Source organism: Electrona antarctica (assembly GCF_951216825.1).
Source record: "Electrona antarctica genome assembly, chromosome: 1".
Lineage (NCBI taxonomy): Eukaryota > Metazoa > Chordata > Actinopteri > Myctophiformes > Myctophidae > Electrona > Electrona antarctica.
In genome coordinates this window covers 17,097,347-17,113,802 of record NC_136806.1, presented here as the reverse complement: position 1 = coordinate 17,113,802, position 16,456 = coordinate 17,097,347, and the positions used below count along the sequence as shown (strand labels likewise).

The window sequence follows — 16,456 nt, the reverse complement described above, 5'->3', positions numbered from 1 at the left end:
AGGACTTGAATTTTAAATCTTCTGCGGAAAGCACACGCACACACACACACACACACACAGTGTCTCTGACTTCCACAGTATAGTGGTCGTACTACAAGAAAGGATCAAACAGAGTTGAAAAAAAGAAAAATGTATCACAATCTCTACTCCCTCCTGGTCTCTAACATATAGCCTATATGCCTCTTCTCTGTCCATGTCCTCTCTCTCTCTCTCTCTCTCTTTGTGCGTACTGTGTGTCTTAATAAGGCAATGTTTGGATAACGTTCTATGTTTACAGCAGCCAAGAGTGGAGGGCTATTAGCAATGGCAGCCAAGCATGGAGAGACTCTGCATGGGTGTGCCCCGATACCAATATACCATATATAGACATGCACCATTTGTGACGAAAGGTCAATCCCAATCCCAGTGTCACCATTAGCATTTACATTCTTCTTCTTGTTATGAAACACTTTCACACGTAGTGCCAGTAAATGGTAAATGGTGCATTTATAATATAGCACCTTGCCTTTGTCCAAAACGCTTTACGTCCACACACTGATGACTGTGGAGGAAACAATGCAAGGCACCGACCCATACTCAGTGGCGTGCACAGACATTTAGAGGGGCAGGTGCTCAAGTGGAAAAAAAGGGCACTTTGTGCAGCGCGCGGAACCGGCCGGTTGCCTTAATAGTGTGAGATTTATAAATTGTGGGGCCTAAATAATATATTAGAAGCTTTTTATCAAGAATTGATCAATGTTACCATGGTCCACATACTGTACAGTGTAACTGTCTAAAGGGCACATTGCCAAAAGGGCAGGGGGTGCTCTAGCACTCCCTAGTGATGTTTAGATATTGTGGAGAATGAGATGCTATTAATGACTTGGGAACATTAGCCAATTATGTAGACAGAAAAAAAGATAGTTGCAACTTGAAGTTTTCTACATTTTGATCCCACGATTTTTGTAACCCGTTTTTTTCACCCAGTGTCAATTGTCTAATAATGCTGGGCGCTACACACCCTCTGGCAACCTGGGGAGAGCAACGGACTGACCTCATGCTTCCGTCAATGCATGGAGTCCAAGCCGCTTCTTTTCACCTGACAGGGGGGAGTTTTCCTGGTTGGACGCCCCCAACCTTTCTCGCCCCCCTAGTGGCGAAAAATAAAACTTCTGGGAACTCAGATTAAGTTCTTTTTGGTTCTTAGTCCATGAGCCAGATCTCCAAAATTGGAACGTATAAAACCATACCTATAATATATTAGATTGTTATCACCATGAAACTTCCGCAATTGAGTACTTAAACGAAGACAATGATTCATAATATATATATATATATATATATGAATGAGGAAATTAAAAATAAGATTCTGTGAATAAAGAGCTTGCAGCCTGCTTTGAAGAACGCAACATAAATCTGTCTATATTTTCCCTGTACCAAACAGGACACATCTTCTGCCGTCCGACAACTCAACTCCTGAGGCCTGTGACACCTCCAAACCAATACCCTTTTTACAGTCCAACAAACGGAATATCACGGTATAGCAGTCCTAAAAGTTTACGGTTCGACATAAGATCCGCTGTGAGGGATGCTCTGCTGGACGCGTCTGAGAGGACCAAAGTGATGCTGTCGGGCCGCGGTGGCCGTGGGACAGCGGCTCTACTGCTTCGGAGGCCTCGACAACTACGACGAGGAGATCGCTGTGCACATCTTCGACACGGCGTCCTCGAGCTGGAGTGAGTTGCCTCCGGTGGAGACCGAGGCACTAGCAGCGTCTTCCTTGACATTCCCACCGTTCCCTTGCACCCAGGCCACACGGCTGTGCTGGTAGGGAACATCATCTACATCTGGGGCGGACACTTTGAACCGGCCAGGTGTATGCTTTAGATGTCGACGCGCACAGATGGTTGAAGCGCAAGGCTTCCGGGCCCTTTCCAGAGGCAAGGGCCAATCACTCGGCCTGCGTCCTGGGGAAGTTCATGTACGTCCACGGAGGAATGTCCACTTGACACGACCCCAGAATATGGTTTAACGACATCCACAAGTTGGACACCGCCACGATGACCTGGACTAGAAGTAAAAGTATTGGATATTGTAAATACTCAAGTAAAGTACAAATACCCTAAAATTGTACTTAAGTACAGTACTTAAGTAAATATATTGTACTTAAAGTACAGTACTTAAGTAAATGTACTTAATAGTTATGTAGAAGGGAGTTCCAGCCGCGCCTCTAGCCTATAGCAGGCCAGTCTGGTGCATCTCAGGAGCAGGACATATAATATGCGAACAAGAAGGCACTGGAGCAGCTCAGACGATTCAGGCCCTTAGTTTATTATAGCAGGGTGCAGGTAAAAAGCGACAACGTTTCGATGATGACCTGACGAAGATGTAATTGACACATCGAAACGTTGTCGCTTTTTACCTGCACCCTGATATAATAAAATAAGGGCCTAAATCGTCTGAGCTGCTCCAGTGCCTTCTTGTTCGCGTACTTAATAGTTACTTTTCACCGCTGGTAACACGTTTTCGGCTTGAAATAAATACAACTCCCAAGGACTATCCATCAGCATGTCTGAGAGGCTGATATAAAAGTCAGATCAAACAAAGGAGAAGAACGCTTGGATTAAAAAGGAGAGGTGGAAAGAGGGAAGAGAGAGGGAGGGTCAGAGCAAAGATTAGGAGAAGACGACAACATGAAGGTTTATGAACGTGGAGTCTGCGTGGAGCTCCTGTGTCGGGCTTTGATCACTAGGCTGCCAGGGTGGCACGGCCATATAAGGCCACAGAAAGTAAGGCGGCCTAAAAAAAGAATAAAGTTGAAATATAGTGAGACGAACACGAGCGAAATGGACACGGAAAACTTGCCATGTAGAGAGAGGAACAATAGACTTAAACAGAGAAGCAGACAGAGAGAGTAGAGAGAGAGATGTTATTTGCAGTGGTGGAAAGTAACTAGGCCCAAGTACATTTACTTAAGTACTGTACTTAAGTAAATGTGTACAGTACACATTTACTTAAGTTAATGTGTACTGTAAATGTGTTAGTCCACAGAGTTAAAAGAACACCGAGGATGTCATAGCGTACTGTAGATGTAAACAGAAGCCCCATGCAGTCAGTGGTGTTTTATCAGACAGAGGGATAAGCAGACACAGGACTGTTACTCCTGACTGCATTCTGCACTGGCACTGTTTAGTTGACACTGTCACGCAGCACTGTCACACAGCAGGGAGTATATACAAATGGACCCTTATGGGGTTTTATACTGTACACCAGTGGTTCTCAAACCTTTTCACGTCAGGGACCCCCTTACTGATATGTATTCGGACCACCCCTCTCTGACAGCATTGTCGCGAGGGACCCCCAGTGTTAAACACTTATTCAACATGAGATTTGTATTTTTTTTAATGTTCAAAACGTATAAAATAGGGATTAAGTGTTAAAATGATTGCGATGCTGAATTAACTAATTTAGCTGGGGGTAACCCCCAGAATCCCTTCCCCCAAGGACCCCAATTTGAGGACCACCGTAGTACTGCACTCCAAGTTAAATTAGGACTTTTCAGTGTCGGCAGCATAGAGAGACAGATACATGGGATAAGGGCAGCAGAGACAGATACATGGGATAAGGGCAGCAGAGACAGATACATGGGATAAGGGCAGCAGAGACAGATACATGGGATACGGGCAGCAGAGACAGATACATGGGATACGGGCAGCAGAGACAGATACATGGGATACGGGCAGCAGAGACAGATACATGGGATACGGGCAGCAGAGACAGATACATGGGATACGGGCAGCAGAGACAGATACATGGGATAAGGGCAGCAGAGACAGATACATGGGATAAGGGCAGCAGAGACAGATACATGGGATACGGGCAGCAGAGACAGATACATGGGATACGGGCAGCAGAGACAGATCCATGGGATAAGGGCAGCAGAGACAGATCCATGGGATAAGGGCAGCAGAGACAGATCCATGGGATAAGGGCAGCAGAGACAGATACATGGGATAAGGGCAGCAGAGACAGATACATGGGATACGGGCAGCAGAGACAGATACATGGGATAAGGGCAGCAAAGACAGATACATGGGATAAGGGCAGCAGAGACAGATACATGGGATAAGGGCAGCAGAGACAGATACATGGGATAAGGGCAGCAGAGACAGATACATGGGATAAGGGCAGCAGAGACAGATACATGGGATACGGGCAGCAGAGACAGATACATGGGATACGGGCAGCAGAGACAGATACATGGGATACGGGCAGCAGAGACAGATACATGGGATACGGGCAGCAGAGACAGATACATGGGATAAGGGCAGCAGAGACAGATACATGGGATAAGGGCAGCAGAGACAGATACATGGGATAAGGGCAGCAGAGACAGATACATGGGATAAGGGCAGCAGAGACAGATCCATGGGATACGGGCAGCAGAGACAGATCCATGGGATAAGGGCAGCAGAGACAGATACATGGGATAAGGGCAGCAGAGACAGATACATGGGATAAGGGCAGCAGAGACAGATACATGGGATAAGGGCAGCAGAGACAGATATATGGGATAAGGGCAGCAGAGACAGATACATGGGATAAGGGGACAGATACATGGGATAAGGGCAAGACAAGACCCAGATACAGAACTAAAACAGGTCTGGCAGGCACTGGTGGAAAGTAGCCATGTACACTTAAGGTGGCCTTACACTAGCCGATAATCGGGCATTTTTTGACGCTCGGGGGGTGCCCGACCCAATCGATCTGCTCGGGGCGCGATCGGGATCGACCCGATCAACATCAAGCATGTTTGATATTTGCTCTGCCCCGCTCCGATTATCCTGTAGTGTGTGGCGCTATCAGATTTCAGATTGAAAAGAATCGGCTAGTGTAAGGCCACCTTAACTCAAACTGTACTTACCGCAAGTACAATTTTGAGTTTACTTTACTTGAGTATTACCATTTCTTGATACTTTAGACATCTACTTCTCTACATTTCAGAGTCAAATATTGCACTTTTTTAAAAAACATTTATAAATTACATAATTATAGGTTAATATACCCAGTGGCACATACGTTATTAAAATTAACACGCATTAAAACACGTACACGCATTATCAATAACAATCCAATAATATGATTGTGAAATGGGCCATGAGCACTTTTACATTTGGTAAGCTACTGTCAAATCTGTATGCCAAAATATGTACTTTTACAAGTAAAACCTTTCAAATTCATAACTTTTAGTTGTAACAGCGCATCTCTACAATGTGGTATCGCTACTTTTATTAATTTCCATTTTGGGAGTATACTTCTTCCAGACGCTGCAGTGAAGTGAAACATCAGAACGAACGACGTGCCAAATCTCTGCTCCTTCCTGCTTTGACAAGGCTGAGTGCAACCAGGACCCACCGGCTCAACACACCTGTGCTGCCCTGGCAGAGAAAATGAACACACCTGTCACTCCATCTAAACACAGAGAGAGAGAGAGAGGGGGGGGGGGGGGGGGGGGGGGGCTATGGAGGGAGTTCAGACAGGGGGGAGGGGGGGGGCTATGGAGGGAGTTCAAACAGGGGGGGGGGGGGGGGGGGCTATGGAGGAAGTTCAGACAGACAGACGAAGACTCTGTGGACAGTCAGCACAGTGGTTCTCAACCTTCCACAGATAATTATTGTAAAATAATATACAGCTTATGTACAAGCTTTTGTGAGCTTGTAGAATTTTCCAAATGTTTTGATGCAGTAATGTTTTTCACACACACACACACACACACACACACACACACACACACACACTCTAGGGATCCCCATAAAACTATGTGGGGACACCCCTGGCCGGGAGGTCACGACCCAAAGGTTGAGAACCTGCATGTCAGCTGTGAGGATATCATACGTGGGCCCCCAAATAATTAACTAGCAAAACACAAACATGTTGACGATAACATTAATATTAAAAAGACACATTTGTGGCCAGCTCTAGTTTCCACCTTGGCAGCGATGAAACGCAACCCTGGAAGGAACAGACGGACGCAGAGACACCCCAGAGCTCCTCTCAATGTCCCTCATCTCCTTTTATTCATTCATGTTCTTCATCATCAGGTCAAATAGTTTTGTTCTTTTTCTTATAAACATATAAACCAAAGCATGGAAGCTTCATTATTGACATCCACAGAGTATTATGCAGAGTGGCACACACACACACACACACACACACACACACACACACACACACACACACACACACACACACACACACACACACACACACACACACACACACACACACACACACACACACACACACACACACACACACACACACACACACACACACACACACACACACACACACACACACACACACACACACACACACACACACACACACACACACACACACACACACACACACACACACACACACACACACACACACACACACACACACACCTCAACGCAGGGCACGCAGGAATATCATGTGGTCCGAATGGACACTTTGCAGGTCTGTGACTCTTGAGGTTGGTGTACAAATGGAATGGGGTCAATTCGGGTCTCAGAGATAAATAAGTGTATCAAGTTGTGTAAGTATGACAGGAGTTATTTGTCATGTCTGTGTTGTGCGATTTGTGATTTCGATGCCTATAAAAGGCAAACGGAAATACAAATTGTAACGTTACGATGTTCATTGCCAAAAAAAAAGAAAAAACTAAATAAATTGTTAATCGCAATTATATGCGAGACAATTCATCCTTATGTTAAATTTAAATTAAAGTTAAATTTGTATAGTCGTTGGCCTGGGTCTGCCGAGCGGTCCAGACACCTAGGCTGGTAATCCTAGGTGAAAGATCTTGACGACCTTTGCTGCGTGTCTAACCCCCGACCCCCCATCTCTCTCCCCCCTTTCCTGTCAAACTACTGTTAATCTATCAAGGCAATAAAAGCCCGAAAAATATCTTACAAAAAAATGTAAGAGCGATGGTGGACCCCGGAGGGCCAATGTTGAGAAGCAGTGTTTTATACATAGAGGGCCAATCAGGCCACGACGACCACGCAAGCTGCCATATAACACTGCCACTCAATTCCCTTCCGTCTCCACGCCACATCCACTCCATTGTTTCTTCATAGTTCAGTACGGGACATTGTCCAGTCCCATGTCAAGGTTTTCAACAGTTTAGAAAAAGGTGCCCTAAATAGCATATTCTGATGATAATCATTAACAACAGTTTTTTAAGTCTCCCCATCTCTCTAGTAAAGAGTCTTCAGGTCAGGATATACATTTTAGTCAACCAGGAAACAAAGAATTCAAATAAATGAGCAGACAAAATTGCAAATTTGCCTGAAAAAAAATGTCTTTGTGGGGTTCACTGTCCTGATTGAATGAAGATTCTAACCAACCTAAGAATGTATCTTATCTATTCTGTTTATTAAAGCGCTGAGGAGACAGGAGACACCAGCGTTACTGGTTACTGAAGAGACAGGGAGACCAGCGTTACTGGTTACTGAAGAGACAGGGAGACCAGCGTTACTGGTTACTGAAGAGACAGGGAGACGAGCGTTACTGGTTACTGAAGAGACAGGGAGACCAGCGTTACTGGTTACTGAAGAGACAGGGAGACCAGCGTTACTGGTTACTGAAGAGACAGGGAGACCAGCGTTACTGGTTACTGAAGAGACAGGGAGACCAGCGTTACTGGTTACTGAAGAGACAGGGAGACCAGCGTTACTGGTTACTGAAGAGACAGGGAGACCAGCGTTACTGGTTACTGAAGAGACAGGGAGACCAGCGTTACTGGTTACTGAAGAGACAGGGAGACCAGCGTTACTGGTTACTGAAGAGACAGGGAGACCAGCGTTACTGGTTACTGAAGAGACAGGGAGATCAGCGTTACTGGTTACTGAAGAGACAGGGAGACCAGCGTTACTGGTTACTGCGTTAACCAGAAAATATCACTTACTCTACAGCACCTCGAATTTGGGGGAGAAAAGAAAAGGACAGAATGTAAATAAATGTAACCAGGCCAAAGAGACTTACAGTATGTAGGAAAAAGTAAAACCAAAAAGAGCGAGAGAGGAGGGGGTGGGGGTGGGGGGGAGGAGAGATCTAGTCTTAAAATAGTTTATGCTACGTTCACACGGGCAGAGGCAAAGATACAGTATTCCATTCATTGTCAATGGAGGCCAGCAACATGAAGATGCAAATACGCATCAAAAACGCGGTTTACAGCTGCTGCAAAAGCTACAAAGCTACACATTGAAGCCGAGCTGGGTTTAACCCATTCAGGACGGGAACCAATTTTGGTGTTTTAAGCATTAGGTTTTACTTTAGCTATTGAAAAATAACAGATCTACCAGCTCATAGCGCGGCAGCTTGTAGAAAATGTGACGCAAATCTTTGAATGTATATTCTTTCACAGCAAACGTTTTTAAACTAAAATCTTTGCGTCTGGGAGGTCCCTGGAACAACATATTTTCAGATGGGGGTCCAGCGGCCAAATACATATAATTTTGGGGGTCCTTGACATGAAATAGTTTGAGAACCACTGACATAGAAACATGGGTTTTTCAGAAAACTGTCATGATTTAGAAGACATTTGTAGAATCAGGTCTAAATGGGTTAACTTCCAGATGCAAAGCTGCAGCTGTAGCTGCAATGACACTACGGAGACACGCTTGATGACGTCAATGACACTACGGAGACACGCTTGATGACGTCAATGACACTACGGAGACACGCTTGATGACGTCAATGACACTACGGAGACACGCTTGATGACGTCAATGACACTACGGAGACACGCTTGATGACGTCAATGACACTACGGAGACACGCTTGATGACGTCAATGACACTACGGAGACACGCTTGATGACGTCAATGACACTACGGAGACACGCTTGATGACGTCAATGACACTACGGAGACACGCTTGATGACGTCAATGACAATACGGAGACACGCTTGATGACGTCAATGACACTACGGAGACACGCTTGATGACGTCAATGACACTACGGAGACACGCTTGATGACGTCAATGACACTACGGAGACACGCTTGATGACGTCAATGACACTACGGAGACACGCTTGATGACGTCAATGACACTACGGAAACACGCTTGATGACGTCAATGACTGTGTGAGCAACAGATGTTTACAAAGCGACAAATTATGCTGCGATCTTTGCATATTTTGCCCGTGTGAACGCAGCATTACGAGTGCCTTGGGTCCTTTATAAGTAGGCAAGCTGTATGGTTTTTTTCTAAGCTATCCATACAGTATACTGTACATACTGTAGTGTGTATATAGAGTCTTTCCTGACAGTCAGCCTAACAACCATTGAAAGTAGAGCTCACAGCAGATTACCAGCAGCACACCACCACACACGTTTATGCTACGTGTAGAAATCCTTGAGGGTAAACCATTTATAAACCCTACAGTTATATCATTTACCAAAAAAATATTTTTGCTCGAATGTTCGCCTATACATGGCCGCGATGCTAGGGGTGCACGGCACGATGCTAGGGGTGCATGGCACGCGGTAAAAAGGGTTTATTCCTTCGTGAAAGCAGGCTTTCCTACGTGGCTTCTGTGAAACCCTTTCATTGAAGCTAAAAGTGGTGTCAAAACGTAAAGATTATTCTGTTTGTTTCCGAGTAAAGTAAAAGGAGAGGAATTATTCAAAATTCTTATCTATATGAATCGCTTGCTGAGGCACGTACACACACACACACACACACACACACACACACACACACACACACACACACACACACACACACACACACACACACACACACACACACACACACACACACACACACACACACACACACACACACACACACACACACACACACACACACACACGCACGCACACGCACGCACACATCCAAACCCAGAGCACAGAGAAAACAAATCTAAAAAACAAAAACAAATACAACACAGGTCACTTTTGGCTCTTTTAGACTACGACGGGTCTACACCCCCCCCCCCCCCCCCCCCCCCCCCCCAACCTACCAGAACCTGAAACATTCCAGAACCTGTGAAAGTTCCTTGGCGATTTTACGTTTCCAACATCACACCCACCCTGAAGGAGGAGGTAGAGGCCATATAAAAAAAACTAATTAAAAAACAAAACATGTCACGTTGTGAGATTGTACATCCATGTCACTAGTTTAGAAGAAAATAAAAAAATAAGTAGGCCTATGAGTTCTGGGTTCGTTCGTACCAACCTCCTTAGCAAGGCCCCAAATTAGGTTCCAGGCACCTCATCTGAAACCATCACCATAGCCTTAAGGAAACGAATCCAGCACCCGTGAAATATATGTTTCGCGGCGCAGCGCGGTTAGTTCGCTTACTTCTTGTAGTCGAAAAGAGCCAATTGAGACAGAGCAGTCTAAGGGCACTTCTAACTGATAGCCGTCCATGGTGTTGCGTGGCAGCGGAGGTAGACAGTGACAGCAAAAAAAACATCAGACAGTGGGACAGTAACACCTCATCTGCACAGGCAAGGTGTGAGCGTTCCGACGGCGATATCACGTGAAAAACTGTCCTGATATGGAGCGTCGGCCATTGCGTTGCGACGTAGCCTGAACCAATCAAAAAACCAATAAATAGTAGCATGTAGATCTCGACCAATAAAAGTGTTTGGGGGCCGCGAAACCTCGCTCAAATAGACCCTGCGAGCAAAAAATAGGAGGGGTGGACAACGTCGCTGCACACTCGCGGTACATCAGGACAGTCTCATTGAAAAACATGTATTCTAATGAGATTTCATCATTCGCTCGCTCGCTCGCATCGCTGCCAGTGTAGATGAGGTGTAACAACCTTTAAGACCACGCCAGCGACACCTACAGTATGATCCCTGCTTCTTCTCGCAGCTCGGAGGACACTCCGCTTCGGGTGTGAGCCGACATGGGGCTACACATGACACATTGAGTCGTTTTAACTCTCATTAAAATCAAACATGTAATTGGAAGCATTATTATAAATTAACCAAAACGATGTCAGTCGAAGAAAAAGAAAGAAAGAAAGAAAGAAAGGACTTCCTATATTATCCATGGTGGTTCGTAGGTAATAGAAATAAGAGGGGGCGGGGCAGTCACGTTTCCTGAAATATTAACAAAACCAAACTTGGGATCGATCCGTTCTTCTGGTTCAAGAAAGGGCAATAAAGCAATTTAGCCGAATCCAAATGAATGTAATCATCAAACCAAAAAAAAAAAAGAAGCCGACTTTGCCAGCCAAGCTACTTTACCCGAGGTTATCTCAGTCATGGCTCCCATGTAGTTCAAACAGTTACAGGCCTTGCTCTGCCATACGCCAGCCTGCCAACAACGTCCACCAATCTCTGCCACACGCCAGCCTGCAAGCAACGTCATATGTATATCTCTGCATATGCCGGCCTGCAACGTCACCCAAACATCCGGAGGGGGGACTCCTTCCCCTCGCCAAGCTAAGGCAAAGGATTTGGCCTATACAGGGTACAGGAGTTCCCTAGAGTTTGACACCGAAAACCAAAACTCCTAGATTCGGCATCCAGCAGTAGACTTGTTCAGTCCTACAACAGTAGCTCCAGAAACACGGCATCTTAATTTTTTCGGATGCGACGCCAGTGCTTGTTTTCGGAGCGCCCGCCCCGGAAGAAGCAAGGTTGAGTTTTCTGGGCGTTCTGGGCCTCCGTCAGAGGACAGGAGAGGTGGGTGTGGTTCTAGATGTAGTCGTCCTCTACGGGTTCACCCGGCGTGTCGCAGTGATGGAGGAACAGCACCACCACCCTCTGGAACACTCCCCTCCGGCTCTGCCGGCGCTCAGAGATCTCCTCCCCGATCGTCTCCATGCAGATGTCCGCCGACAGCTGGCCTTTGCGGCGCGGCGCGTAGATGGTTGCTGCCATGACGGGACAGAAGACAGATACATTTGTATTGGCCATGATGACAGGAGACATGGGATGGGAACCGTGTGAGATAAAGTGGAGAGGCAGGATCCTAGCCCTATGGAATAGACTAATCAGAATGCCAGAGAATAGAGTTGCCAGGATGTTTTTCAACTGGGTTGTATCGGTAAAAGGTGCATGGGCAAGTGCAGTAGACCCAAGGACACACGACTCTGAGAACTGGGTTACATGAAAAGGTTTTCAAAATAACTATTATAAAACCTCTGTATGGTTACAGAGGTTTGTTATGACAAAAACCTGTTATGCTAAGGAAAAGTATGTTTGTGCTCCATTATCCAAAAGACAAAGATCTCTGTGTGCCCAACTGTGTTCTGGGACCTCGCCCCTGCACCTTGAGACTGGTAGGTATAGACTCAGAGTAATAGAAGAACAACGGATTTGCACTTACTGTAATATAAACGATATTGAGAATGAGTTCCAATTTATTTTTTTACTGCCCTTTTTAATCATGAACTACATCAAAATGTGTGGAAACCTGGATCTGATATGGTTAAGCGACGCAGAGAGACTGATTTGGCCTTTTGAACACAAGATATTCGCACTTGCAGAATACTTGAGAGAAAGCGTGGGACAAACGGGCAAAGAAAACATATGTGATGTATATTTGTTAGTTTTTGGGTACAAATATTTTCTTTTCTTTTCTTTTTGTGTAGTTTCTGTGTTCAGGAAGTGAGTGTGATTTTGTTTATTTATGTTTTTGGTGTCTTGTAATTCCGTAAGGGATGAGTATTTTATGACAAGACACAAAATTCATTTCCGGGTTATCAGTGAGGTGGGGGCTGTTGTTGTGAGGACATTGATTGTTAGCCGTAAGCTCATACCCCTTAGCTCTCGTCATAAACAGTTACATTACAAGCTTTAGAGATACAAGTCTTTGAAAACCCTGTTATAATGGAGGCTCAATGGAGCTGGATTTAAAAATCCCATAGCTGGTGAGGACAGAGGCTCTCCATAGCAACAGGAGCAATGCTAAAAGGTAAATTGACGGTCGCCACGTTCATATATGGAGTATACGGTTGTCTACGAACATGTACGTAGGTGGCAGATGCCGTACCATAGCCTAGGGGGTATGATTATAATCGTAGGAAGCAGAGAAGAAGTAAAAAAAAAACCTCTGTACTTGTAAACCTGACCAGGGTCGGCTGTGAACGGAGCCTCCTAGTGGCCATAGAGGGAGATGACAATAAAAAAAAATAGTGGCCATGTTTCATTATTTTTAGTGCTCAAATACATGACATGGATCGACATGTTTACAGGACGTTACATTACTTACGGCCGAGCTACACCAGGCTTTTCAAAGCGCGTGTGCGCATATACACAGAGGTTTAAGTCGAGCACTTTGATGTTGTCCGTTTACACTTAAAGCCACAGTATAGTGGCTCCAGGTGCCACATTTTGAATGTTTGAATGTTCAGCAACTACAGACTAAAGACAATACAAATCTTCATGGAAAAAATAAGAATTGTGTAAGAATCGTGATCTCAATTCTTGTGGAGGAAAAGCAAGATTCATGCAGCAAGAATCGTGCAGCACTACTCACTGCTCTCGTCGTCTTCAAAGTCGTAGCGCGCGTAACCGTTGGGCTCGGCCGTCCGCAGTGTCCTCAACCAGGGGAAGTCTGTTATCATGCTGTAGGGGGCGCCATCCACAACCCCTAGACACACACACACACACACACACACACACACACACTCGCACATGACTGACTTATTCAACACATTTTTCGTGCAAAAATCCAGAGGTTTGATTAATGTATGAAATAAGGTTTAACCACATGAACACTAGCGTCCTTACTCATCTGCGCATGGCGGACATTCAGAAAAAATAGTCTGACATTCAGTGAAAATAGTAGATCTACAAGCCCACTGTAGGAAAGATCTGCTAAGTATACATGGTTTGAAAGGGTATTTCACTTCATAAGACTTCTGGGGTCAGCAGAGGTGATGATTGACAGGCCAAATCCCTCAACAGTGACATCTGCTTATGTTTTCATTGCAGCTCAAAAGGCTTCAGAACACACAGATAAAACCCCAGACCACAGAAAATCCACTTGACTGAATGTTCAAAGTTCAGGTTGTTTGGGTGTAATTGAAGTAATAAAACCTAAAAGAAAAAGGCTATCAGGCTTTTGTCGGCACCCCGGACGACAGCCCATCCATAAAGTAGTCGTAGTAGTGTGTATACTGTGTGTTAACCTCTAGCCTGTGTCTCGAAGTATCCCGCTTCCTCTGTCCTCCTCCTGTAGTGTGTGTACTGTGTGTTACCCTCTAGCTTGTGTCTGTCTCGAAGTATCCCGCTTCCTCTGTCCTCCTCCTGTAGTGTGTGTACTGTGCGTTACTTACCCTCCAGCCTGTAAATGTCGCGTCCCCACGGGTAGCTGGGATACTTCTTCACGTCTTCCTCTGTCCTCGTGGCCTCTGGGAAGAACTCATACTTGATCAACTCTCTGAGGGACAAAGAGACGGGAAGACGGAACCAAAGACAGAGAGGATCAAAGGAAACACAGCAACAACAGCTTGAACTTCCATCAGAACAGAACCAGGGGAGATCAAAACAGATGGTGCGATCTTTGGGTAGCGGTTCTCAAACATTTTCATGTCAAGGAACCCCCAAATTGATACGTTGTTGTATTTGGCCGTGAACCACCCATCTGAAAAGATTTTGTTCCTCACAAATGCGCTGCATCACTCCAGTCATCAACACAGAGATTAAGGCAAAAACAAAATGTCTCGACTGTCGGGCCATTCCTGGTCTGTGATTTGTGAACTGGCATGAAAGGAACAATTCCTGACCAATATGTAGAATTGATGCTTAGGTATTATCATCACCACCAGCTCAGTGGCCTTGTGGTTAGAGTGTCCGCCCTGAGACTGGGAGTTCGGGGTTCGATCCCCGGCCGGGTCATACCAAAGACTGTAAAAATGGGACCCAATGCCTCCCTGCTTGACACTCAGCATCAATACAAGGGTTGGATTGGGGGTAAGTCCCTGCGACATACTAGCGTCATGTCCAGGGGGTGTACTTGTACATCAAGCTGCCTCACGCTACAGAAACAGGAGATAGGCTCCTGCCCCTATGGGCCTCATGGCTCGGCAAGGCTACTTACTTACTTACTATCATTGTAAACCTATGTTCTTGCTGTTCTACAGAACAGCCATTCAGTTTACACATTGTAGCTTTTATGAAATGTCCGAGACCATAAAATAAGTTTTATGGAAGATGCTTCTGAACATGTATTCTATTGCTAGTACTCTTCCATCTTATAAAAATGACGGGAGAGAACTTTAATCCGTGTGACTAACAGGAACATCTGGTTTATGGTAACGGGCAAGACATTTCTTTTCTGAGAGGATATGTCGAGTCAAGCACACCTCGAGGACTTCAAGGCCCTCTCTGGTTTTGGCCCGGCTCCCTTCCTTCTGGCACAAACACCTTAACCCATTCTGGGCGGCAGGGAACCCCTTTTGGTGTTTCAAGCATTATGTTATTTATACTTTAGCTATTGAAAAATTGCAGATCTACAAGCTCATAGCGCGGCACTCGAGCTTGTAGGTCTGCTATTTTTTTTTAAATCGTGAAAATGCGGCACAAATCTTTGAATATATATTCTTTCAGAGCAAACATTTTTAACTCAAATCTTTGCTTCCGAGGGGTTCCTGGAAAAACATATTTTCAGATGGGGTTTTGGTGGCCAATTACATTGGACCTTGACATGAAATATTGAGCACCACTGACATAGTATTTCAGAAAACTCTCAGGATTTAGAAGACATTATTTTAAAGGCCTAAATGGGTTAAAGAGGTCCCTGGTCATTTTAACGTTTTTAAAACTAACAGTAAACCATCCGTAGAATCAAGCATGTTCAGGAGGCAGGCCGGCTATTAATAGCTGCAGTTTCACCCTTTCAGAAGACAATTGTTTATAGAAAGCAGAGGGAATGCAGGAAGGACAGGATCACACTGACGGAACATCCACTGACACAGATAGGACAGAGGAGGAAGGATGGGGGCAGAACAAGGTTAATATGATAGTTTTGCCTGTTTCTTTGGTTTGACATTTTTCAATTTCAGTTTATAGTTTTGATTATAATGTGGGTTTGCTACGTTTAGTTTAGTTTTCTATATGGTTTGTTTTTATGCTTATTGCTTAGTGTTTGTTTAGATTTTTTTTAAATACATTTTCATTAGTGTTTCATAAGTGTTTTATTGTAATATGGATGTAATATTGGATATAAATTGAAAGAAAGATGTAAAAAACAAAAACAATGGAAATGTTAAAACATTTTCAAAATTGTTTCTCTCACTATGCCGGATGTAAAAAAAAAAAGAAGAAAAAATGCCGTGTTGAGGGTTTCACGATCATTAAAGCTGTTGAATAAAGCTTGTTTTGACCAAAAACACCAACATTTACACACACTGTTCATTTCCGGTCGTATTCGTTGCTTGGCAACCGATAACCATTCCTAACATACGGTGCGTCGGCAAAGAGAGCGATCCATCATAAACCACATCGGCGGC

The 16,456-nt window shown here is 44.8% G+C and overlaps 1 protein-coding gene and 1 long non-coding RNA gene across 3 annotated transcripts in view; one reads left to right on the top strand and one right to left on the bottom strand.

Moving 5' to 3' along the window:
- The window catches only part of LOC306940464, a 687,363-nt gene that overhangs the window by 520,895 nt on the left and 150,012 nt on the right, over window positions 1-16,456 (top strand). The window lies entirely within an intron of this gene.
- fbxo38 (F-box protein 38) overlaps window positions 6,028-16,456 on the bottom strand; it is a 40,614-nt gene continuing 30,185 nt past the window's right edge. For both annotated transcript variants that reach the window (XM_079515251.1, XM_079515252.1), the window contains exons 19-21: window positions 14,282-14,385; window positions 13,480-13,593; window positions 6,028-11,872 (exon numbers count right to left, since the gene is read on the bottom strand). In XM_079515251.1, coding sequence (XP_079371377.1) covers window positions 11,694-11,872; window positions 13,480-13,593; window positions 14,282-14,385 — 397 coding nt within the window. In that variant the 3' untranslated portion in view covers window positions 6,028-11,693. The remainder of the gene's footprint in view (window positions 11,873-13,479; window positions 13,594-14,281; window positions 14,386-16,456) is intronic.